Source organism: Nothobranchius furzeri, chromosome 16, assembly GCF_043380555.1.
Source record: "Nothobranchius furzeri strain GRZ-AD chromosome 16, NfurGRZ-RIMD1, whole genome shotgun sequence".
NCBI lineage: Eukaryota > Metazoa > Chordata > Actinopteri > Cyprinodontiformes > Nothobranchiidae > Nothobranchius > Nothobranchius furzeri.
The window spans coordinates 3,935,718-3,962,541 of NC_091756.1; the positions used below are offsets into that span (position 1 = coordinate 3,935,718).

The 26,824-nt window shown below is 43.3% G+C and overlaps 2 protein-coding genes across 8 annotated transcripts in view; one reads left to right on the forward strand and one right to left on the reverse strand.

Moving 5' to 3' along the window:
* The window catches only part of rab3gap1 (RAB3 GTPase activating protein subunit 1), a 76,065-nt gene extending 69,554 nt beyond the window's left edge, over positions 1-6,511 (forward strand). For all 6 annotated transcript variants that reach the window (XM_054734340.2, XM_054734342.2, XM_054734338.2 and 3 more), the window contains 5 exons: positions 1,118-1,214; positions 2,528-2,631; positions 4,297-4,412; positions 5,663-5,765; positions 5,885-6,511. In XM_054734340.2, the coding sequence (XP_054590315.2) occupies positions 1,118-1,214; positions 2,528-2,631; positions 4,297-4,412; positions 5,663-5,765; positions 5,885-6,118 (654 nt within the window). In that variant the 3' untranslated portion in view covers positions 6,119-6,511. The remainder of the gene's footprint in view (positions 1-1,117; positions 1,215-2,527; positions 2,632-4,296; positions 4,413-5,662; positions 5,766-5,884) is intronic.
* Positions 6,512-18,628: 12,117 nt separating this feature from the next.
* Positions 18,629-26,824, reverse strand: part of LOC107395638 (ras-related C3 botulinum toxin substrate 3) — a 25,081-nt gene continuing 16,885 nt past the window's right edge. For both annotated transcript variants that reach the window (XM_070545365.1, XM_070545362.1), the window contains one exon: positions 18,629-19,013. In XM_070545365.1, coding sequence (XP_070401466.1) covers positions 18,883-19,013 — 131 coding nt within the window. In that variant the 3' untranslated portion in view covers positions 18,629-18,882. The remainder of the gene's footprint in view (positions 19,014-26,824) is intronic.

Genomic DNA, 26,824 nt, shown 5'->3' on the forward strand with positions numbered 1-26,824 from the left:
GGATGGTCAAATAACATAGATTTACATGTAAGTAGTTTAAATAGAGTGCTGTGCTGTTTGAATGTATAAACTGAACGCCAAGAGAAATCACTAGTCTGATTGTTTTCCGTGAATAAAATAAAAATGTCAGACAGGAGCGTCTCAGGATCTGTCTGAGATCTGTCTCGCTGAGACCGATGATAGCAATCCAAAGTGCTTTTTATGTGTGATCTGACGATTGATCAACCATTGTGTAGCTTCCGGGGTTAGGCGTCACTTCCGTGACGTCATCACGTTGCTTCTGGGTGCAGGGAATCATGGGAAATGAAGTTGTTGCTGGCGCTGATTTTTAATATGCCTTATTTCTTTACGCTCCAGGGCGTTTTTGGCACAGTCTTTTGGAGAAATTACTGCATAGTAATTTTCTCATGAGGGCAGACCCTCAACAACGGCAATACGCAGAACTCACGAGGCAACGTTTTACGTGACGTTTACTTGTTGCTATGAGTAATAAGACAGAAAAAGCCACGCCAAAATAAGTTTAGGAAGCCCACTAAGAATCGTAATAAAAGCATTTAAAATAAACACCATACACAGTTGAGGAAACGTTGGTTTAAGTACCTGATATGAAGCGGTCGCTGCATAAGTGAAAACCTTTACTCTCGGGGTCCCACAGTTTCATTTTAGCCCGGTCACTAGCGCGTTTTATTACAATGATCCAACGTTTGCGGCGCTCCGGATCTTGGGGAATCCTGTAGATTGCTCATTCCTTATGTCGTCCGTGTCTGTTCTGCATCCTGGGGCACAACAGGAATCTACCATATTTCCTGTTTGATTGAGTTTTCTGACAATAACAAATAGTCCAGCTGCGGCCTTCTGCCTGCCAATATGGCGCCGTTTTGATTTGAACTGTTGCATGCCGGGAGAAGTGACGTCAACTCCCGGAGCTCTATGAGATAGCTTGGATTCAGCTGAGCCCAGTCAGGCAGTTCTGGCTCAGGACTGATGTGATTGGTTGGTTGGTGTGGAAGGACTAGATGGCTCTGTATTTTAAGTTTAGTCTGAATCTAAAACTGTGTGTTGGAAAAGCAGCGGTGTCCTGATAAACAGAGGACTGTTTGTTTCTTTTGCTCCACAGATTTTGCACTATTTGACAATGCAGAAACCTGGAGATCTTGCTCGTCACCTACTTCCTTGTTTGCTCCATGCTGCCCTTCTGAAGCTACAGCAGGAGGGTGAGTCTAACCGTGAAAATGAACCTGATTTCCATCTTTTATTGAATGAGACCTGTATCCAGATAACTGTCTATACCACTCTGAAAGCCCTTTGTAGATTTCCTCATTCAGCCAACACATGCTTTCAGATTCTATTCATGCCTAAACACAATTGTACCATGCTAGCTTGGTTGGAAAGGGGTGTTCCCTTCTCTATAAAGCAGCGTTGACGTTTACCATCATTCAGCATCATTGTGCACAAAACACAGGGAAGTGAAGTTGGCGTATTATCCACAGGCATGTAGGGAAGGGCAGCAGATAGATATGAAACTACCTTGGACTGGAAGACAGTTACTCCTGCTGACTTGAAATAGTTCAGTGACCTGATCTGATGAAGAGTAGCTGTCATTAAATAAAGGAAACACATTGTATCCTACCTTGGACATAGGTACGTTTTAGCCAGAGGTCTGCTAAACAAGCCTAAATGAGATCTGATGACTGCTAGGAAGAAAAGCAACACATTTACAGCTCTGTAAATGATTTGAGGCCTAAATTCCCTTTTTCTATTGACGCGCTAGGCTCTATTTATTAGATCAATTTTATATAACAATTCAATGTTCCTTCCTAGCATGAAGGTAGGAACCAGTAGCAGCTGGATGTCATGGAGAACTAATAAAATTGTCATGTTCCTAGAAAGGATGGCTGCTTATACTGAGCCAGGATCCTCTGGAGGTTTCTTCCTGTTAAAAGGGAGTTTTCCTCTCCACTGTCGCTGCATGCTTGCTTAGTATGAGGATCGCTGTAAAGACACTAGTCAGTGACTCGATGCAACCTGCTGGGTTCCTTATGTAGGAAACTTTTTCCTGATTGGCTTAATGACCTGACCTGGATTGGAATGTTTACTGTGTGAAGTGCCTTGAGACGACTCGTGTCGTGATTTGGTGCTTTATAAAAAAACTTGAATTGAATTGAATCTAGGATTTGGCTCCAGCAGAAAGTTAGCTAACACAATGACGTAGCGGAAAAGTTCCTAACGTAACATGGACTACGGTGGAGTTTGGGATGGGGGAGCTGTCTTTGGTCTGGGCTGGTCTTAAACTAGCAGTTAGCTCATCAGTCCTAATGGACACAAGATGGCTGAATTACCCGTTGAAGGCGAATCTTTAGTGTAGTTTATTTTGTACATGTTATAATGATGAATAACTAATGCACACGTTGAATAAAGAGAAATAATTATCGTGTTTCTTTGTCAGGCAGCGCTGATTAGTGTTCGTCCAGCTCTGGTCACGTTTCTGTTGCTCTTTTTAAAAACATGACCTGTTTGTTTCTATCAGAGTCGGTGGAGAAGATCCCATCAGTTGAAAAAAATATTCAGCAAGCAATAACTCAAGCCAACTTGCTGCTGCACTCAGGCAGCTACGACTACAAGAAGTTGGAGGTCAGTGCTGCTCAGCCAAAATAGTTCTGTTCATCTGAAACTGTTTTCTTCATTAGTGTTTACATGTTTTTGAATTAAAATTGGAAGGATGGTTTGTGGTTTGATAAATATGAGTCAAAAAGAGAACAGACGAGGGTTAGATGTAAACCAGAATCGCCTTTTATCTAACTACCGTAACTACATGTTTGTTCTGCAGTGGGCTGCATTATTCTAACTCAAGCCACTGTGTATCTTGTACTCCAAACCTTTCAAGATGAGGGCCCAAATTGTCCCTTTAAAGGTCTTGTTGCCCCAAAAATAACTGTTTCCACTTCAGGGAAACTTCAGGGAGTGGAAAAATTGACCGGGAAATAAGATGGCTCAGTCCTTTCAGCTGTTGTGTCTCCACTCAGTCAGCCCATTCAGGACTTTGCTAAGACGTCAGCATATCGCCATGCTTCGGCAGTGAGTGATGTCACTGATCTGTGCCCAAAACTGTCCACAAACATTAATAACATTACAAGGTTTTATTCAGGTGTCAGCAGCCTTGTGTGAAGCATCTGGGATGAGAATAAGCTCCTCCTGAGCACGGCATCAGTAATGTTATCAAATCAGGTGTCACCACCTCAAAAACAGATTTAACACGCAATCGTTCATGTCGGCTCATTTCCTTTTATGTTTTCTGTCTTTTATTTGTGCCTGATGCGTTTCGCTGCTGTGGAGCGGGGCGCATCACCTGTTTTGTCCTCCAATAACTTCACCGCACCGGTGCGGCCGGCGAGCACTCCGCTATTTTTGCGGTCAGTAGATCTTTTAGAACTGCAGTTCAAAGGTAACTCATAAGGTGAATATATATGAAGCCAGGTAGCAGTTTCTCTTTAGGATTGAGAGGAGATGCAGGAAGATCATAAACAGAGACAGGACAGAAGCAAGATGCAGAAACTACCGTTGTTAAAAGAGGCGTGGGCGCAGTTTTAATTGTCAAAAACTCCAGCGAGCCAACCCCCCAGCTTCAGGTGTGTGACGTCATCAACGACTAGTCAAAGTTGACTTAAAAAAAAATTAAGTCTTGCAGCCCCTAGCACTGACGTAGTTTCCGTTTGCAACCAAACACCTAGGTATTTAAATGTTTCTACTGGTTTCAGCAGAGATGCATCTAAAATACAAAAATTTAAATCATTTCTGGAGTTACTCGTAGTTTTTCTACAGAACAGCATGGAGTACGATTTTGGTTTATTTAAAATAAGCTTGTTTGTCGATAACCACACTATTAAAATCGTGTTGTAGAACAGTTTCTAGATCTGTAGTTTTTGATTTAGCACAATAAATAATAGCATCTTCAGCATAGAGATGAATGTCCCAGTTTAAGCAGCTCAATAGAAGGTCGTTGATAAAAATAGGAAATAATAAAGGTCCTAGTGACGAACCTTGAGGAATCCCTTTGTCTATGCCTTCATTATCAGCTACTGGCTACCCTTAGAAGACAAAAATTAAACCACAAAAGTGAAGATCTAGAAAGTGATCCGCTAGATGACATGCTTTGGTAAGATCTAGGAAAATGGCACCGGTGAGTTTCAGAAGGGCTGTGGTAGTAGAGAAGTGTTTCCTGAAGCCCGGGCCTCACGTTGAACATGCCTACAATGCACATGAGTTTTATAAACTGTAAACTGGACTGCTTTGTTGCAGGATTTTATTAACCAGCTGGTGGTGATGGAGACCGTCATCACCAGAGCAAGGTCGCTCAAGGACAAGTTTGCTGTTGATAAAGGGGAACCTGGAGAAGCCACAGAAGAGCTGAAGAAGTACGTTTCATACAGTTTTACTTAAAGAGCAAGTCACGCCTAAGTCAACTGTTTTTGCTGGTGAACTGTATAAATGAGTGTCTAACAGTGTAGTAGACACGTCTAGTCACTATGTTTGCATTTTATTTTAAAGCTCAAAATTCAGCCTAAAAAATTCAGTCTGGCGCCATCTTCAGCTCTCAAGCATGCAACAGCAGCTGGAATGTGTCGTTTCCGATGGCTGAAACAGCACAGTCAGCATAGCCGGTACTCTGACCCGTAGCAGCGCTGCGGCTGCAGGTTAGACAAGCACCGGGGTCTCGGCCACGTCTGGTAGCCGCTGAGACTCGGGTTAGCCACAAGTGAGTGTTTATGCTGTAGCTTAGCTATTGTTTAGCATTAGCATTGATTCAGAGTCCCAACAAAGCTTCTAGTATTAAAATGATTTAGTGTTAGAATCTTGGCTGTTAGTTTAGTGGCTTAGCATCCAGGTGTCTTCAGAGAACCGTCTAAGGCACACCTGTACATTATTACTGCGGTCTAGTCAGCCCCCTGACAGGCCACACCTGTGACATATTTACTTAGTTTGTTCAATCTATATTTTCGTAGTTCTGTGTGGTTTTAAGTCTGACTATGTCCTGTCCAATACCAAACTCGTGATCTCTCCAGCTAGGACCAGAAATCACTCGAGACCAGCTCTCCATCTCACGGGTCCGAAACCCTTAAGCCTGCTGAGTATTACCCGGGTCAGGAACTGAGACGCGCCTAGACTCCACCCACATACATAAATGTCTTCCCTGAGCAGCCCATCAGCAGTGAAGGAACCCATACAGACACGCCTTTGTGACTCTGGCTCTCCTGTTACATTGTTTTGACACAAAATCCCGAATGTTTTACCGCCATGGAAATGACCACTCACAAAGGGAATGCCCACAACTACGTGCTGGTGAAGGTTCTCAGTCATCCAGGTCATGGTGATCCGAAGGGTTCAGATGAAGACAACTGGACTTCTCTGGTTTCTTAAAGACGTTTTGCTTCTCATCCGAGGAGCTTTGTCAGTTCTGACTGGAATATGGGAGAGTCCGGCTGTCTGTCGTTCAAGGAGCAGAAACTCCTCCAAGTACCCCGTGTTAAGTCGTGTTGGTTAGATGCAGGAAGGTGTGAGCTGGACTGAAACTGCTTAGGAATGAGATTCAGAGCTGCTTTATATGTTTAAGCGTGTGTGGGTTTGAATCCTCACTTGCATGAGGACGGTGTTTGTTTTGTTTCAGGTTTGTGAGCTCCCTGCTGGAGGAACCAGAGGTGGTGGTGACGGGAGCTGGTCAGGGTCTTACTGGCAGGATTATCCACAGGCTGTTTTTAAATGCTCAGCGGGTAAAGCTGCTACACACACACAAACACACACCACCTTCTTTTTATTTGAGTTGTGTTCTGTCAGATCTGCGATTCACCTCTTTTGCTGATCTCTGGGACCATTACCTCCTGTTCTTCAGGCAGCCCTCTTGGTACCAGGCGATGATGATCTGGAGCCTGAAAGAAAGAAAGCTGGTGAAAGCGGGAAAACATCAGATTTCCCTTCTCCGGCAGGCCGGGAGATCATTCTGCGAACGTATGTTCCTCGACCAGCTCCATACTCCAAAGCTCTGCCTCAGAGGCTCTTCTGTGTGCTGATGAAGGAGGAGTTCAGACTGGCCGGGGCCTTCTCCTCAGACACGTCTTTCTTTTAACACTTTTATTGGTAAATGGTGATTTACACATCAGACTGAAGGCTGATGCAAAACAGCTTAAAATTTAGAAAAACATTCTTTTTTATTGGGGGTCATTTCCCTTCTGTACCTTTCAACAAAACCTTCCATCAGAAGAGATGTGCGTGACTGTATCCTAAACACAGAAAGGCCCAGCAGGTGTGAACAGCCTGTGGAGCCCAGGTTCACCTCAGACTGCTGTCAGAAATAAGTTTGCTGGCTCAGCATACCTCTAGAGGAGGAGGTATTTGATTTTAAGTGTGATTCTCCGTTTCATGGTTAAGACATCAAGTGATGTTATGTGAAACCATTTCACCAAAATGTAAGTCCAGTAATGCTACAGGTCTGAAAAATAAATAAATAAATCTAATGAAATTTCTCTGCTGTTATTTTGCCCATCCCTGTTAGCCAGGTCATGCTAACGTGTGCCTGCTAAGATGACACAGCATGCTTGAAATTCACAAAACAAGCTAATTATGCCTCTGAGTCCATTCTGTCAAGCAGCCACCAGGAGAGGATGTGTGGCTTTTAAAAACACCAGTGAGCCAGTGGAGCTGGTTTCTGGGTCGGATCCAGCTCACAGAAGCCCGCATGAGCTCCAGAACTGGATGACAGGCGTCTCGCTCCCTCTCTAAAGTGCTGAACTACGTTATGTGAATGGATATTAACGTAACACAGGTGCACAAAGGTACGGGTTTAAATTAGCAAATGGGGTGGGGGGTGGGGGGCGTGGGGGGTGGGGGTGGGGGGGAGAGACCAGACTGATAGTAACATTTTTGAGCAAAACTGCAGGAAAAGTGTCAGTGTTTAACCTCATCATCCCCCATGGGTGCAATGCCCAAGGGAGGACCATCTTGAAGGTGGACCTCAAACTGGAAGCCCGTGGAGCTGCTGAAGAACTGGGGTGATGTGAAAAAAGGAAGGGGTTCCAGTGGAAACCTGCTGAATTCTGGACCAGTTGCAGTTTATGAATGAGTTTATTGGGGAGACCCAAAAGAAGTGAACTACAGTAGTCAAGATGGGAAGTGACAAGGCTGTGGCCAAGAATGGCTGCAGCATGAGGAGTCAGGGAGGAGCGAAGACGATTCATGGATCAAAGATGGAACTAGGCTGACAGAGTTATGTTATTGATGTGGGCATGGAAAGACGGTGAACTCTCGAGGATGACACCCAGACTCTTAACCTGCGGAGAGGGGCAGACTGGCACTGTCAATGACTAAAGTCGTCATTTGCATTTTTTACTGTGTGGGCATCGGAACGAGGCCCTGAGAGCACCGTGAGAACAAACATCCCAGCTCTAAAGCCGATCTTCATCCACGTGCATCACACGTCACGTGATCTGGAAGCAGAACATCCATGTGTTAAGAGATTGTTTTGGGCCACTGCTGTAAAAAAAGGTGAGGCACGAACCGGAAAAGCTTCTGCCGATCACAATTCAACAACGGATTACGAAAGAACGGATGATAATAATAATAAGGGTGGATGGATGGCGAAAATCCCATTTCATTTTGGGGGGGGGGGGGCTAAAATTTCAGAGAGTAATTTTTGGGGGGCACGTAAAGAAAGTGGCTGTCTCCTGCTGTTTTGCAACTTGCAGGATGGACCTCCATCATGAGCAAGTTAACTGAATACCCAGTTGATCAGAGGCAAGATGTCAGCACATCGGTAGATGATGCAGAGTACAACTCCACATCCTGCCATTTTCTTCAACAAACCTCTTTTTCCTGAAACAGGAGCACCAGAGCTTTTCCCCAAAGAGATGACCTCACAAGGCATTCATTTATAAAAGAGGCTAATGTAGATGTGTTGAAAAAATTAGGGAAATTCGAAAAGATAAAGTTCTACAACATTTCTGGAACCTTTAACAATAAAGAGGAAAGACCATCGATTACAGGTTGACTGTGGAGCACGTGTTCAGAGGTGGTATTACAACAGGACTCATTTCCAGTCACTGGGATGTTGGTTCCCTACTGACACGTTTCAGAACAATGTTCACAGACGAGTTGTACAGGAGAAGGACTCATTTCTAAGAGGTTTATTTTACAACAGGATTTACGGTTGGAACATCTTGACGTGAACATGTTTGGCAGGTTTCATTTTTTTGCTTGTGCTCTGCTTTCATTGGACAATATATCACTGTTAAATATGTTCATTTGCTCAATTTGGTTTTTTTTTTTTGGGGGGGGGGGGGGGGGGTCGCCTATGCCTGGCGTACACCTGAGGTGACTTGGGATGGTCATGAAGAAAACTACCTGAATGTACTGAATGTGGCCAGTGAGATACGACTGAAACCAGCTGAGGGGAGTGTGAGAGATACCTAGAGAAGAAAGTCTATTGAGGAGGATGGGGTGAGAAACGGTGTCGAAGCCACACACAGATCGAGGAGTATGACGGAAATCAAGCCAGAATCAGCAGCAATGAGAAGGTCATTGATGATTATGATGAGGGTTGTTTCTGTACCGTGGTGGGGCTGAAAACCAGATTGAAACTATCCAAAGAGGCTATTGCAAGAAAGGTGTGTGTGTGCATGCGTGTGTGTGTGTGTGTGTGTGTGTGTGTTTTGAAATGTTTTTCTCTAAAGTTTTGGAGATGATTGGAAGATGGGAGATTATTTAAAAAGACTGGCCGGGCTCCATGGGTGAAAGCCCGGCCACCAGGCGCTCGCCAACATGCCCCACCTCCAGGCCTGGCTCCAGAGGGGGGCTCCAGCGACCCGCGACCGGGCGAGGGAACACCGTTTCCATTTGAAGTCATCTTAAGGATGCGCCCACATTGTCAAGTTAACACACATTTCTTTCAACAGTGGTAGTTTTTGCATCTTTACTGTTCCCCTGCTTCAGCCCTCTCCCCCCTCCCCCTGCTTCAGACCTCCCCCCTCCCCCTGCGCAGCGGCCGCAAACTCACTGATGCGCCTGCAGCCTCTCAGAGTTTCTGTTCCTCACTTCTGATTACCTTTAATGGTGTCTGTTTGTTGCAACCAGCAGGTACAAAAACTAACTTGTTTTTATTTGACTATTTTTCTGTCCTGCCTGTCTATTATCTTCCTGCATCTCCTCTCAGTCCTAAAGAGAAACTGCTACCTGGGTTCATATATATTCACCTTATGAGTTACCTTTGAACTGCAGTTCTAAAAGATCTACCGACCGCAGAAACAGCGGAGTGCGTGCCGGCCACACCGGTTTAGTGCAGTCACCGGAGGACAAAACAGGTGATGCGCTCCGCTCTGCAGCAGCAAAACGCATCAGACACAGGTAAAAGACAGAAAACATTAAGGGATATGAGCCGGCATAAACGATCACGTGTTAAATTTGTTTTTGAGGTGGCGACACTTTGAGAATGTTACTGTGGCCGTTCTCAGGACACATCTGTCTGGAGCGCATCAACGATCAGAGCTCTGCGCCACTCAGCTCAAAATGATCCCTGCAGAGTTTTATTTTATTATAATATTTGAGAAAATATAGTTATTATACAATACAGGTCAGGTCATTAAGCCAATCAGTAAAACGTTTGCTGTATAAGGAACCCAGCAGGTTGCATCAAGTCACTGACTAGTGTCGGAGTCTTTACAGCAATCCTCATGCCAAACAAGCATTTAGCGACAGTGGAGAGGAAAACTCCCTTTTAACAGGAAGAAACCTCCAGAGAATCCTGGCTCAGTATAAGCAGCCATCCTCCACGACTCACTGGGGATGGAGAAGACAGAGCACACACACACACACACGGGCAGGATCTTTACAAAAATAAAATAAACTGCTGTCTGTACCTTTTATCAAAAGTCCATTACACATTGAAAGTGCAAATGGAAATTTCCAATTTCCACTCTCTCTACATATGTTTTAGTAGTACATAATAGTATACTGTAACAAGCATGTCTGCTATCTGGGAATAAACTGCTTACAGTAAAACATGATCATAAAGCAAATAATCAATGACTAAATTAGTTGTCAGCTATTTTAATAACAGATTAATTGATTAGGTGTGTCAGCTCTAATTTTATGACACCATGACAAATTATAACAGATTAAAAGTGTGATCTTCAGTCATTTTTAGAGTAGCAAGCTCTTCTTAACCAGAAAAACTAATGGTCAACATGGACATCATGTCCCCTCAACGCTAAACCCTCAAGCCCATCATGCTGGAATTGGCCCAGACAATAAAGATGCCCCTCCTTTTCCTCAACTGCCACCAGAAGACGACCACCTTCCACCCACAGCGTGTCACCGTGTACCGACTAGCCAGGAACTGCTCCAGTTCTCATCAATGGGTGTAACCTGGCAACAGTCTCACCTTATTCAGTCATCAACAAGCGACCAGAGTGCAGCACCTGAGTGGCATGTCCTGAGGAAGGAGAGAGTGACTGCTTCCCACTTCAGAGCCATGTAAGAGAGGGGAGAACATCGGAAAACCTGGCAGGAAGAATGATCCGAGGTGCAAGACAAACGCAACAAATGACGAGAGGGCTGGACCTGGAGACTGGAGCATCAAAGGATGACGCAACTTAGAAAAATTTGAATGTTACTAAATGTGGATTGGTTATTCTCCCCGACGCTCCTTGGCTCGGAGCCTCACCTGATGGGCAGGTGTATGATAGCCTGGAGAGACCGTGCTTTGGTGTGGTTGAAGTGAAGTGTCCCAATGTGCAGAGCTACGTAGACTGCACATACCTCATAATGGAGCATGGCAAACACCAGCTAAGGCAAAGCCATGCATACCACTGGCAGGTCCAGGGGCAAGTCCTAATCGCTGGCATGCAGTGGTGCGACTTTGTTGTGTGTGCCACTGATGATATATTTGTGCAGCGGATCTACAGAGATGAGGCTGTGTTGGACACTGTTGAGCAGAGGTGTGACTTGTTTTTCTTTTATGTTTACCTACCCAAGTTCTTGTCTGTGAAATAGAGTAAAATGAAAGCTTTTGCAGTTTTCCTCTCCTAGTTCCTGGTTGTTTTTATATCTATGCACTCATCTCTAGCTCTGAGCTGGTTGAACCCAGTTTTACAGCATTTTCTCATTCAAGTAAAGAAGTTTACCTGGTAAATATCTTTTAATTTTTCATGTAAATTCACCAACATAGAATGTTTAATTTGTGACAGTGTTAGTTGTAGTGTCACACTTGTTCTAATGTGTGTGCCTGAACTGTGTGTATGCTGTACAGTCTCTGGATCTTTCTCTGTGCGATGACGGTGTTCATGATCGAAGCCTTTTCTCTTTTTCCTGGTTAACTTGTTTGCATGGTGCATTATCGACACTGAAATGCTGATGGCACTTTGTATTAACAGATAAATGAAGAGGTGACCTAAAAAGTTGATAGGAGAATGTTTGAATTTAATTTCACAAGACATCTTCTTACTCAATAACCCAAATGTACAAAACACACACGATGATTTACAAATGTTAGCTTTTGTACATGACCATATACAGACTATCACACTAGATTTTCCATAACTATATACACTATATTGTCATGTTAGATTTTGTATATAACATACACAAGAAGTTTGATGCTGATAAAGACTATTTACAAATGATTAGGACAAATCTTATTCATACAAAAAGAACACCAACAACGTAGAACTGTAACAATCTACCCACAGTAGCACATTAGGATTTTCTGGCCCAGGCTTTAGCAAGCGGTACATTTTGTCTCGACAATCCTTGTTATTGTGTGAGAAAAAAAGTGTAGAAATTAAAGCGGACGTGTGTTCATAGGGAAACAGCTGGCGAGCTGTTTGAGCATGCACCGTGAGCGGTTCTGGTGCTGTGTGGGCCGCAGCCGCTGGCAGCGCTACTTCAACAGTTATCCTCCTAGTTTTTGTCTGGCTTGCTGGGCTGGTAGACTCTCACACGAGGGGAAAATGGCTCAGGTTGTCATGTTTGGAGGAAGGTACCTAACCCAAGACATGCAGAATGCAACACAGAGCAAAGACACTACGAAAAACATCAATCCTAGAAATACTAGAGATAACTCGAGTGGCTGGCTACTACCAAAGCTGAGGCAATCTTCCGGCGTCGAACTGTGTCCTCCATCCACCTTAAATAGGAAAAACACCCTGATCAGGAACAGCTGGGCCACTCCCTCTCCTGGCAAGAGACTCACAGAGGGTTAAGAGAACAGGAGTACTCACCCCGGCTCATGACACAGGTTGTATACTTATTTTTTGCACAGGCGTTTGTTTACTGTGAATAAAGTTGAAGAGCTGAAGTTTTGAAAACTCCTTTTGAATAACACTTGAAGAATAACTAGGGATGTAACAATACCACTTTTTTCCAAACCGATACGATACCGATACTTGGATCTGAGTACTCGCTGACGCAGATTACCAATACCAATACTTCTACCACTCAAAAAATGCAATGATTTGCAATACAGATTTTGTTTTCTTCTCTGCTTTCAACAGGAAAAGACTGTGAGGTAGATAAAAAGTAAAATATATGAGTGGAAATCATCACAAATCTAAAATATTAGGCGAACAGAAATGACAAGTTACAGTGAAGCCATTTTCAAGCAACTGCATCGGTATCGGTATCAGTTAACTTTTACCGATACCGATACCAGTATCGTATTGGTGCATCCCTAAGAATAACTGGCAATTGCTTGTTCATTTTAAGAGGTCTTCCATCTTTTAAAACATGCTATTTGATATAATGGTTTACAAACACAAAAGGGTAACTTATTAGAGTACTCGATTAATCAATAAAAGATTTGGTAGAGTACTCGATTACAAAAATATTCGATAGCTGCAGCCCTACATAAAACCACTTTATATGTGGTCTTCAGACCCACTACAACAGGCAATGCAGCTCTAAGCCAGCTGCTGAAATGTCAACAATCTGGTTAAGCTAATGAAACTCCCATGTCAACCAAACTGTAAACATTCCTCTGTGAATAGAATTCATGTAGAAATAAAGCACGTCATATTTACCTAAGCCTGTCTCCCACATCCAGGAAACCCATTTTATTCTGAGCTCCTAAAAAGCCACCTGAGCTGATGCTATTTTATTTTTTTATTTGCTAAGCTAATCTCTGTAAAAAATATTACCACAACACTACTGACGTTCTGGCTTACCTTGTATCTGATGTCATCATCAGAAGAACCAAACCGCTTCAAACCAAACTTGCAGCTGACTGACATCTCCTCCATCTGCCTCCCAGAGGTGGAAAGTAATGAATTACATTTACTCACGTTACTGTAACTGAGTAGCTTTTTTGTATATTTATAAGTCGCTTTTAAAATCTGTACTTTTACTTTTACTTGAGTACGTTTTTAAAAAAGAATTGTAATTCGCTAAAAAAAATCCAACTAACTCTGCCAGGGTTTCCCTTTTGGGTCACTTCTGTCGGTCCCGAGCCCGGATTAAAGAGGAGGGGTTGGATTACAACACAGAACTAAATCCACAGTAGAGGGATTTTACTCTTAAGGAGTAAAATGAAGGCAGGGTACAGGGTCCTAACAGCCCGTATCGGAGGACGTAATGAAAGATGTGCTGCACAAAGTCGTCTGTGTAACCGTAACTTCTCCGTGCAACCAGCTGCTTCTCCAGAAACTTCTGGACGGACGCCATCTTAGTTGGGTCTCCATTCGCCCCCAGTGCATTCATTTCTACCGAGGAAGGTGCTTACCCAGCTAAAAACACATTTTATCAAGCTTTTTCACAACTATGACAATATTTACAATATTTGACAGCTAATCCCACTGGAACGAAGCGGTGTTCTGTCAGAGGCACACCTGTCGGAGAGCAGGTGTGCCTCTGACAGTTATGTGCAGATTATTGGTTCACAGATGACACACCAATAAGTAATTCACAAACACAAAGAGCAAACAAAAGTGGTCTTGCCCAAGCACACAATAGCAGAACTTTCCAATTAGATTCAGGCTTGAACCTGCAACCTTTCGAACACTGGACAACCCGCTCAACCTCCTCAGCTACTGCTGTCCCTAGTAGTAAGTGTCTCTAGTCCATGGGTACTCAGTCCCAGGCCTGGAAATTCTGTTCCCCCATGTCGGGAGATCTCACTTCAGGCAATCTGCACACTATTTATGATCGACTTTTACGGGAAAATGATGTAATTTAATAATCTCATGCTTGTGATGTTTGATTTTATTTACACGTTCTCCTAAAACACACAAAAGTACAGTAAAAACATTCTTGTTTGCTATTTTGCAGCAGGTTTATTTATCATTTTTGAAAGTTAAGTAAAAGCTTGTACACTCGGTTTAATCATCTTTAATCTGAGACCCTCTCCTAATGGCTGTTCTACATAAAACGAGCCTGTTTGTGGTGATGCCCCTCCTTTCTTACTTTTTAAATGAATACATTTAATCTTTTGTACGTTCTTGCTGTGTTTGTCTTCAAATTCCATTTTTGGTTCTTTTTTAAACACAAATAAGGTTTTTCAAACGGTTGTTGCTTGGAGATAAAAGTAAATGAGAAAAATCTTCAGAAGAACCCAAAATTTGTGTTGGGAGCAAATTCATTCATCAGATTTGCAAATGATGATGTAATCAGGCTGCCGTATTGGACTGGATCATTTTTACAGATGTTCCTTCTTGTTTTTACATTTTCACCATATTTAGAACATTGTATTTTACATATACACGCATAAAGCTCCTTTCAGAATGTAATTGCTAAGCTTCTACACTGAAAAAAGAAAATCGTTTAATCAACCTAATTGAATTGCTTCAATTGGTAACAAGCAATTTAATTAAGTTTATCCAACCTAAATTATTGAAATTGTACTAATAATTTAAGTTGGATAAACTTAATTAAATTGCTTGTTACCAATTGAGGCAATTTTTTAAGTTGGATCAACTTTTTCTTTTTACAGTGTATAATGTATTTTTATATTTATGTTGGCCTGACTCAAGAGAAACACTCTTTAGCCATATTTGTCAGGTTTTTACGGCTTTTTCTTACAATACCACTACTGGGATGTTTGTTGTCCTCTCAGTGACGCCTGATGCCTTCCTGGGCCGAAGACCACAGAGACCATGCACTGCTTGAAGTGCTGTGCTGCATTCACATACAATCAGACTTTTGAGCTTCACTTTATAAATGTCATCTTTACTCTGGTTGTGTTGTTTATATGTTTTATACTTAATGTATTTGTTGATTATATGTTTTGATTGTTTAGATGATACAGATGTTTTACTGTCTCAGGGAACAAGGGGTGGTCGGTGTGTTTATGCTTACAGGGTGACGCCGGGCTGAGCCGGAGGCCCGTGGGTAAGCGGCGCGACAGCTGTAGTGGCGGGGATAGCAGTGACGTCAGCCGGGCCTCATACCTGCACCAGGATTTGCTTTGGGTGGTTTGAACAGCGCTGAGGGGACTGGACCCTCCCCTGGTGCTGCGGAACATGTTCATGCGTTTATTTTTATAGGGTGCTCAGAAGAGACTTTCGTCTGTTCTGTTTTATATTGTTCTTGGTTACGGAATAAAAAGAGAGAACGTTCTCGCTTTTATATTCTGGCCCCTGGGTTCTGCTTTCACTGCTCTCCCTCGTTTAAGTCTTGGGGTCAGATTCACGGCATCAACTTACTGCACCATGACAACCAGAAAAGAGAGAAGCATGGGAACATCTGAAGGGGGCGGAGCACCGAGGATGGCAGCAAGGGGCTCTTTAGTGGGCTGAATAGCTGTGATGTAACTGTGTAAGCTAGCAAATGCAGGTCTTTTTAAACTGACATTTGTTCATTTTCAGCTGTAGGCCTGAGTCTTGTGACCTCAAACCGCAGCATCATGTTCAGACTTATCCCACACGACGTGTTTGAAGTACTGAGCAACATTTGGTACCACAGCTAACCTGTAGCTAGCCTCTTCTGAAAAGTGGAAGGCGCTGAAGCCAAAGTCTGAACTGTCCCTGAGTGATAAAAGCTGTCAGGTCTCTGCTTTCTGCACGCAACGGCCAATGGAAACAAGCAGACTCTAAATAACGACTAAAGATCTGCATCTCTGAGCAAGGGCAGCATTTCAGCTAGTATCTCGTATAATGACACAGCCAAGTCATAATTATAAAGTAGTTATTTTTTTTACGAGTGGCGGGAATGGGCTTCCATAACTGTGGATGAACGTCTGTTCGTTTGAATTTAGTAGTCTTAAGTGTGGCTTTTCTCCTGAGACTATAGATGAGCCGCACTTGTGTAGCACCTCTCAGAGTCAGAGGACTCCAAAGCACTTTACAGCGTATCATTCATCCATTCATACACACGTTCACACACTGGTGGTGATGAGCTACGATGTAGCCACAGCTGCCCTGGGGCGCTCTGAGGGGCGCCACCGGTCCCTCCGACCACCACCAGCAGGCAAGGTGGGTTAAGTGTCTTGCCCAAGGACACAACAGCAGCATTCTCTGTCCGGAGCCGGGATCGAACCTGCAACCTTCTGATTACTGGACAACCCGCTCAACCTGTTGAGCTTCTGCTGCCCAACTCATTTAAATGGACTTGTTAGGAAAAACCCTTTTTGTGTGTAAATGAACAAACGTGGTTTTAAATCAGTTTCCCACCTTTGTAGGAGTATTACGTTGTATGGCGTCTCGTAGAAAAGGTTTATTCTGAAAGGAAGTTAAAGGTTTCCTGATAAACGTGGTGGGGTGCACTCATTTTCCGAGCATATTGTATGAATGAGTGTGTGTGTGTGTGTGTGTGGTCTGATTTACTGTGAAATAAAAAGCTGACTAACAAAAGGCAGGATCAGACGAACCCTTTCACATTAAAAGCTTTTATTTACTGGAACATACAAATGTTGTTACGTTTCCATCTGCATGAACAGCCTGTGAGAGAGAAACACGTTTTATTATTCTTGAATTAGAGTGGAGGGCTGCACAGGGTCACCCCCAAGGGCTGCTTCAGGTTACCTTCAGACCATTACAACATCTGCAATCAACTTCTGACGTGTTTGCAGGTCGGATACGACGAAAGTAAATCACAACATGGAGATAGTTACCTCATCTGGATTTCGTATAGAAAATTGAACCTTTTTTACCACACATACATGAAGGGATAAAAAACAAAAAAACAGCTGGAACACGTAAACAAGTTACATTACATACGTACATGGTCGAGGCATTTCAATGTACAACTGCTTAGAAATACAGGGGATCAAATAATCAGAGAACTTCCATGCAATATTTTCTTTTGCAACTTTTCAGCTGCATGTCGACATCTTAGCTAGGCAGGACCGCACGACGGGACACCGTCGACCAGAGGCAGCCAGAGGGCGCTGCAGGGTGAGTCCCCACCGTCCCGCGGTCACACAGAAAGGCTTTCCAGCAAAAAGCAAGCTGCACTGCTCGCCACATGACATGCTATACAATGTTGGCAACACCACTAACTTTAACATGAGTAACTAGGACCGCTGAATGGTTTTAGTTTGAGAACACAAAGTATTCTTTTTCTAAGCATCACAAGATGTTAGTCGTAGTTGTTTAGAACGTCTACATAGTTTTGAAAATGTTTTTTGCTGCAGTAATACCACAATATGAAATAGTACCAAAAAATGGATAGTAGGAAACTTGGCTTAAAACAATATCTTTGTTTATCATCAACCCAAAAGGTCCAAAAATACCATGTACACCTGCATTTATGTACGTGCCTGTGACTCACACACGCATGCACGTACGTACACGGAGCAACAGACTAGACCTAAACGTTGGCATAAAACAGAACAGCTCATCTGATGACCCATGCAGGCTTGTTTTGTTGAAGGGAGCGTTCAGGCAGCGAGGGTTTTAACACCGTGGTGTTTGGCATGCTCATCTGACGCGTCCACGGTCCCGTGAAGTTACCCAAAGACCTCTGACAAAGACCGGCTGCTAGCCAGGTGCAGAAAAGCACAAACTGAAAAAGAACAGCATTAGATATCTCACACCAACGTCGCTAACACTGATTTGGTACGGAGTACTACCGCGAGGTTTACCTTCTGCCACATTACAGCAAGCACTTACGAAGAGGCCAGGCTGGCTTTCAAACCTCTAGATTTTGGATCTTCTAATCAAGACGATATTAAGTATTCTCGACCGATCCTTTACACTAATAAAAAATGTAATAACAAAGCAAAAGACAAGACAAAGTGTGAGAAAACAAATAAACTGCAGGCCAAAGTTACACCTCCGATCCTAAAAGCTCCACTGAAATAAACCGTCTCAGTCCTGCGAGAGTTAACAGCGGTGTGCAAACGCGAGTAAAGGCTGAGGTGATGAACCAGCAGTCGTTTCTGTTCGTCATTCACGGTCAAGCTTCCAGGACAGCGCCACACCGCTTTGTTCGAATCCGAACAACGAGCAGACTCGTGAGTGAACCTGCAAGCCGACTAGATGCATCAGACACCAACATGCCGAACGTACGTAAGAAGCTGAGGGTAACTTCAGACCTAAAGGTGTTTTCACAGTTCTTCTTCTACCTGGTCACTATTCCACTCATCAAAGCAAACGAGGCTGAAAAGTGGAGGATTTGCATCATGGAGATGATTTCTAGAGACCTTTATAATCCTGGCTGACATCTGCTTTAACGAGTACAAAGTAGTTGGACAGTCAGTGTCTTTTACATAAAACCTAGTATCTTGTTCAATAACATTAAAAGTTTGTTAAATATTGGACTTGTTACCAATACAAGTTCTGAAAAAGAAATCCCATCAATTTAAAGAAAGTAATTACAGAGTTGCACACCGGCTGTCACTATCTACCTCTCAGAGCAGTAGTGGCTATTGTTTGTGGTGATGCAGTGTACTGTTAGTGCAGTGTTTGTGTCTCAAAACATGGTGCATCTCTTCCCTCTCTTCTTCACGGGTGGAGGGCAGAGCACGGCTCGGATGGCCTCGTCGAAAACCGTCTTCAGGCCTCGCTGGGTCAGCGCAGAGCACTCCAGGTACTTGACAGCACCTGGGGACCAGGAAACATCACACAGTGGGAGAAAAGATCTCAACTGCAACACTTCCTGTGCTGCTATGATGACTGCACGAACATTTTTACATGATAAATAAAAATAAACTTCAGTCTTCACCACACAATTACATTAGAAACCATGGACGTAATTTTGGGGGGGGGGGACAGGGGGGACATGTCCCCCCCCCACTTTCTCCAAAGTCAAGTTTTCACCCCTGCACTTTTTACCAATACTTTATATTAAATTGGCACTGGTTGAGCTCTAGGACCAAGCAGAAAACAATCATTTGTGTTGAAGCCTGTTTCCCATTAGAACATACTGTAAAGATCCCCCCCCCCCCACACACACACACACACACACGTGTCCCCCCCACTTCTAAAGTGAAAACTACGTCCATGTTAGAAACCATGTAGTTCCCTACGCCTGGTCCAGTTTTTGCTGCACTAACCAGTAGGGATGTGAATCCTAGAACCACTCACTATTCGATTCGATTCCAGTTCTCAGGGTGACGATTTGATTCAGAATCAATCAACTAGAGTGTAGCCTAGCATGTGTGTGTAAACGTGTGTGTGTGGTCTGAAGAGGCGGGGAAAAGAGAATACAATGTTTATGTGAAACATCCTAACATGTAAAACGTCTAGTAAACAAGTTTTAGAACGTCCAGCAAGGTTGCAGGGATTAACCAGTTTGACTGCGGTTAACCCACCACAACGATGTCTCCAACACCGCAAACTAAAAAAGGACGACGGAGCGACCCGTTGGGAGCCAAACGAAAGTGGAACTGAATCAGACATACGCAGCAGAAGCAGCAGCTAACCACCACCAGGACTGCTCCGCTTATAGCCGTATATCTAACAGTGATAAACCATGAAACCAACTAAAAAACTGTTGATTTTATGTGAAGTTGCCGTAAACACATGAATTGATGAAAACAGTGAAAAATACAAAACCCTACTGTTTTTCACAAAATGTCCTTAAAACTTATAAATGTCAAACACTAAGATTTTTACACGTATGTATTGAAATGAATACCGCATTCACAAGCTGGTAATAGAGGTAAGGTGTAATATGATATTGTTAAATTTGCATTAAGTTCTCATGGAAATAATGGAATAGAAAGCATTAGAGATGCACGTTATTGACGCCCTGAACGGTTAAGTCCGTTAACCGTAACCCGTTAAGTACATTTATTTGATCGTGTGACGTGCTCACCTCTTCTTCTGTAGTGTTTAAGTCAACATAGTGTTCTTGCGCCCTCTAGAGGCACAAAATGACATTACAATCTCTCGCCTAAAAGTTTAGGAGAGATGACATCAAAAAGAAGAGCAAGATGGTGGACAATGTTTGGTAATGTCAGGAGTTCAATAAAGGTCACACTGACAAATCTTAAAGGAAATCGGTTACAAAATCTTAGTTTAAATAAAAAAACGTCACGACTGAATAACAGTAACGCATGGACAGTCACTCGTCTCACAAAAAAAACAGTAAACCGACAGAATTGTTTAGAAAATTATCAGAAAGTTTCACGAGCTTTGATGTTTTTTTAGAGTAATGAGAACACGGAGCATTTTCCCAGCTGTTCATCTGACTTCTCATTTTTAACTCAAATATTTAATCTTTCATATGTTTATGAAATTTTATAAATTTATTACTTTATTTTTTCTGATGTTAATCTATTTCTGTTTTGAGATCATAATGATTTCATGGCTTTGTTTTGATCTGTGTGAAGCGCTTAAGCACTTGCTCTAATATAACGGTTATATCTAACCTCTGCGACCGGGAGCCCTGGCCTTCATTCGGCAAGCTAACCACGGTGCTGCTTGACTCTCAGCGATCTCTTTGCAGCACTCCTTGCAAACGGGTCTGTCGTGGTCTGTTGCTTTCCCCGACTCGGCAGCCTTGTATCCAAAGTGTTTCTACACTTTTTCTCTGTGTGGTCAGTTAAGCTGGGCTGGGAAGCGCCTCCTGAACTCGCTGTTGCCACTGTTGACAAAACTTGGATCGGAGACAACTCGCGCGGGAAATTGCAATGCAGCCATGCGGCGTCTTCTTCTTCTGTTTGTCCGAGAGGCGGGGGCTGCTTTACGACATCTGGCTGCCGTGCGTGTTGGTGTACTTGAAGAAGGCTGTGTATATGCGAGACTCCCTAATATCGATACCACGGGGATGGAATTTCTAATTTAGATACCACTTTTAGTATCGATTTATATCCAGGTATGATTTTTTTGACAACCTTTGCAGCAGTCTCTAGTCCAAAACCAACACAGCTTGACAAAATTCATGCACAGTTGCGGTTGGCCTATTAACCATATATTACTGTGCATTCCTTTATTTGCATATTGATCAAGCAAAACACGTCCCAGTCCAATTTTTTTACCAGGGCACAGTGAGCGCTGTCTTCATCTGGGAAATGAAGTAGTACTGTTCCCGCGTACCCTCGTAATGGTCTCACGGACCACTAGGGATACGCGGACCCTGGCTGGGAATCACTTTTTTTGTAGCTCTGTCGTTTGATGACCGTTATGACTGCAGTCGCTTTCAAAAACATCAGATACGTATCAGAATCTGTGCCACATTGAAAACGGACATAGATCGAGGCTGAAAAAATCGAATCTGTGCTGTTCAGGCTGGGTTGCATGAGAGGAAAAAAATCGGATTTGATCCACTTTTGTCTCTCTCACACTGCAAACACGCAGCGGCAAAAATGTAAACAAACACGTCTGTTGAACTTTCCTCCTGTGTCGATGTAAAGTTTTCATCCTACAACGAAAAACACGGCGCAGAGGAAGCTCGTTATAGGGTGGCCGGGCTCAGCCTTAGAGATAGGGCGAGGAGCTCGGACATTCGGGAGGGACTCGGAGTAGAACTGCTGCTCCTCCGGATCTAAAGGAGTCAGTTGAGGTGGTTTGGGCATCTGGTCAGGATGCCTCCTGGACGCCTCCCTGGGGAGGTGTTTCGGGCATGTCCTGCCGGCAGGAGGCCCCCGGGTCGACCCAGGACACGTTGGAGAGGTTACATCTCCAATCTGGTCCAGGAACGCCTTGGGGTCCTGCCGGAGGAGCTGGTGGAGGTGGCCGGGGAGAGGACGGTCTGGAGCTCCCTAGTTGGGATGCTGCCCCCGCGACCCGGACCCGGATAAGCGGAGGAAGACGACGACGACGGCTTCATTAATCTATGCTCACTGAATAGATGTTATGTTATGTTTGTCTACTAGAACTAGTACCAGCTCAGTGGCCTAGTGGTAGAGTGTCCGCCCTGAGACTGGGAGATCAGGGTTCAATTCCCGGTCGGGTCATACCAAAGACTTAAAAAAATAAAAAAGGGACCCAACGCCTCCCTGCTTTACACTCAGCATTAAGGGTTGGATTGGGGGGGTTAAACCACCAAGTGGTTCCCGAGCGCGGCTGTGTCTGCAGCTCACCGCTCCCCCAGGGGATGGGTCAAATGCGGAGAACAAATGTCTCACACACACCTGTGTGTGTGTGACAACTAATGGGACTTTAAATTTAATCTGCCACGTGTTCAACATGTTTTGACGATGAGGTCCTCACACTCACACAATAACAAGTACAGCTAAGTTAAACCCTGACACGCATAGTATTAACCCAGTCAGAACATCCTGTATCGAGAGGGCGTTTTTCTGAGTTGTCTTGGTAACGTCTCTCAAACTTGTCAGCCTCTGATTGGCTGTTTAAGTCATAACATCAAAACCTTAAAACTGGATCATCCTGAGTGATTCGACAGTTCTAGAGAATCACTTCAGACCGGCCCTCTGTAGTAAATCTCTTTAACCATCAAAGACTTTGACACGTCGTCAAAACCTTTCTGCACCTACAAAGCTGATGAGCAAACAGTCCTGCAGAAACAAAGCTGACATCGTTAGACTCCTTAAGAGTCCGCCAGACGCACGGTTCCATCCAGCTGTTGTGACCCGAGACATCTCTGGACTGAAGAGTCGGTACCACGGTATTCTACAGCCCTCCGGTGCCAGAGGTCAGCCGACCGCTGCGACTTTCGGATCCACCAAGAGGGTCTCTCCAAAACGGGTGAAGTAGACATGACAGATAGCGTCTGATGTTCTTCTGATGACAACAACTTTATAGCTCGGAGCAAACCAAATTCTTTTCACCAGAACTCAGCTTACTTTGATAAGGAAGCTCTGGCTGACATCGCATTCACACACAGCTTCCTTCATCACGTTTAGTTACATCCACTCACAGTAAATGCTTAGGTAGTTAGTCATGTTATAATTGTTTGTAAAAATAAATTCTTACTTTTATAAACCTGACTCTTGAAATAACACGAAGTGTGGTTGATCACTGAAAAAGCAAAGAACCTAGATCTTCTGAATTAAATCCAAGAATCTTCTTACAATAAAGACCTAGCAGGTTAATATTTTATATTTATATAGAATATTACATCTTCCTGGTCATAACAGATAAAAATCTTCGATTTGCCTACGCTACATAAACCAACAACAGCCTTCCCTGTTGTGAGTCAAGATGGGTGAGTCCGTGAATGTTAGGTGACTGTTTCCATGTTCAGCCTGCATGAAAACACTCCGAGTGACCCATTATAATCAGAAACAATCATTATAGTGTTTTTTTAGTGAACCACACCTTTAATTATATTTGCCTAATAGCCTTTTGTGAGTTTCTGTAAAAAGACAAAAAGGTTAAACTGTTGATATCTGGTCAGGGTTAGCGTTGAAGGATGGAGACACCGTCCTACTAGTGCCGCTATTATGAATATTACTTATTAGACTACTTAAAGCAGCTAGTCAGAGTATGTCTCTTATCCGATGGCACCATCTATTGGCTGACAAGTATATCACACAAAAAATCTGTTGACCTGTGTTTTTAAGATGGCGGCTTCACGTTTCTTGTTTATTTATGTCCTTCTGTAACCGACAAACAGCTAAAACACGTTGTTTTACGAGTATTGCTCTCATGTCATGTCCCGTTTGCGGATCCGGCCCGCAAGCGGGTTAAATCCGGCACCCCGCGAGATGGTTGTAAACTTTATTTTCATACTTTACAATGTAGAGTGAAAATAAACTTATCTATGTGAGCAAGTTTCCTCTGTAATGAGTATAAATAAAACAAAGCTGCGCTCAAGGCTCACACGAGAACTTGAATCACATCCTGAAGTTGGCCGCCACTCAGGATGTGACTTCTGATGTTGATGTGCTGGTGAAAGCTAAAAGATGTAAAGTAAAATGAGTCAAATATACTTTAAGTGCTGCATGAAACTGATCTAGTCATGTGATCTGTAAGCTCTTTGAGTCACTAAGGAATGTTTTATTTATTATTATTATTATTTTTTTATTTTTCTAATACACTTCAGGTGTTGTACTATTTTGGATCCACTGTCCTCAGGCTCCAGCCTTGTTTTATATTAATTGTATTAAAAACAAAGAAAACAATGTGAAGTTGTTTTTAATTTACCGGTCCGACCCACTTGGGACTAGATTTTCCTCAATGTGGCCCCTGAGCTAAAATGAGTTTGACACCCCTGCTCTAAGCGGTAGTCTAACGCTATTGGTTAGTTCTGGTAGGCGCTCAGTTTCCTAGTGCACAGAGCTCTGCGGGACAGGGGGCGTGCTGAGGAAAAAAAAAAAAAAGACGTATCGCTTATATTACATCACAGTACATGGGGGTGGTCGGAGGGACCGGTGGCGCCTGTGCTCAGGCGCGGTAGCCTTGCCTTCGTCAGTGCGCCCCAGGGTAGCTGTGGCTAGACTGTAGCTCATCACCATCAGTGTGTGAATGCGTGTATGAATGAATGAATGAATGAATGAATGAATGAATGAATGAATGATACACTAGTGTAAAGCGCTTTGGAGTCCTCTGACTCTGAATGGCAGTATACAAGTGCGGGTCATTTATCATTTACTTGATAAGATAACCACTTTTACGAATTTCTGAAAAATCATAATTTCTTAAAGGGGAAAACTCCGGAAAGCTATTTTAATTATAATTTCTACTTGTTCATATCTTTCAAATTTCATCAGTAAGAATATTATTTGGACATGGATAAATTATATTATTGCTTTGTAGAGCAGGAACTACAGAAAGGTGTAGTCAGTGCTTAATTTGTAAATCAAACGTTCCCAGGACGCAAATACTGACGTCAACCTAAAGTTCACTAAAGGCAAAACAAATGCTGGAACACTAGATAATGTAATATAAGTAGAACCAGGAGCTGTTTTGGGCTCGCCCTGGGTGTGGAAGCTGGGGGCTTCCAGGGGAGTGTCACCCTTTCAGGCGAGCTGGGATCCCTTTAGCTCACCCGTAATTCGGACCCTGCGTAAAGCACAAGTTGGTTGCGTGAGTTGCCGGATCCTAGCAGACAGTTGCCGGAACGGTCCTTTCAAAATAAGACAGTTCCCGGATCTTGTTCTGGCAAGATCCGGCTCAAATTAAGCCCTGGGGGTAGTTGATTAAAAATTAAAATGGCTTGCCGTACAGGCTTGTTATAGACAGATACAGTGAAAATGTAGAACAACACAATGTGAACCGTCATTCATTGGATTGCTCTAAAATTACTGTTAATTCCCTTCAGTCGCTAACGTAATCCGACTCAGATGGCGATCATGTGTCTGCGTGATGATCTCGGAGAGGATAACAAGTTGGGAGTGTCCCAACAATTTTTTCTGCCGGCTCTGCAGAAGGACATTGTTCTGAATTTCTCCTTTAGCAGCTTTGGGAGTCTAAAATATTCCCTCACGGGAGACTTGAAGCCCTTCCTAGGTGGAAACGGATTGGTCCCAGACTGTGTCCCAGGGGTTGCTAACGCTGGTTCTGCTGCTGCGTGCCTTCCTTCAGTGGTACTTTAGCTTTGATCCTGTAATTTGTTCATTTATTTATTTGCGGTGTTGGAGATGTCTTTGCGGGGGGTGTCACACCGTCCCAGATAGCAAGCTTACAATGTAGAATCCACATTGTTTTGTCAGCGTTAAAACATTGAATCAACATCATTTTGCACCTAATTTAATATTGAAACAATATTGATTTATTAACTGTAGACCAATGCCTTTACAATTGTATTTCAGTTAACCTAAATATTAAAACAACGTGGAAATTTCAATACAACTACAAATCAATGCATTTTCACTTCGATTTCATTTGAGAGAAATTATTACAATATCATACTGTTTCTGTCAGGATTCGTCGGTTTTGCAACATTCACTCAACATCTAGTTTGCATCAAGATTTCAATGTCAACCAATCTGATGATTCAGAAAACCAATATTGTTTATGTAAGCTTGCTATCTGGGTGGTTAATAGTCAAACTGGTTAATGCTAATGGCCATTAGGGTCAAAAATCTCTTGGAGCCTAGCCCACTGGTAACGAGTAAAGAGGCAAATGTGACTGACTCTTCTGAAGAGTGACGGCGGTTTTACACTGAAAGCATCAGCTGAACGCCACAGTTTCAAATAGAATCCATTATAGTCTATAGACTGTTTCAAACCAGCAGCGAAGCGGCCATTTCCGGGCGCGTCCTAGAAGCGTCACTCCGCTAAAGATAGGATCGGGTTCTATTTTTCCACGAACTGCTTAGGAAACACATCAATTTCCGCAGTTAACATGGGGCTAGACAGGAAATCACACACTGTTTCAGTGTAAAATCACTGGTAAATTTCAAAATACAATGACTGCAGCGATGCGATTTCATATATGAAGCTTGTGTGTGACCCAACAGCTTTTTTATTCACAGCATCGTTCCAGAAGTGCAGCGGTGTGTTTGTATGGCTTTATTCCTGGCAGTGGAGAGGAACATCATCATATATGACATCAAACAGTG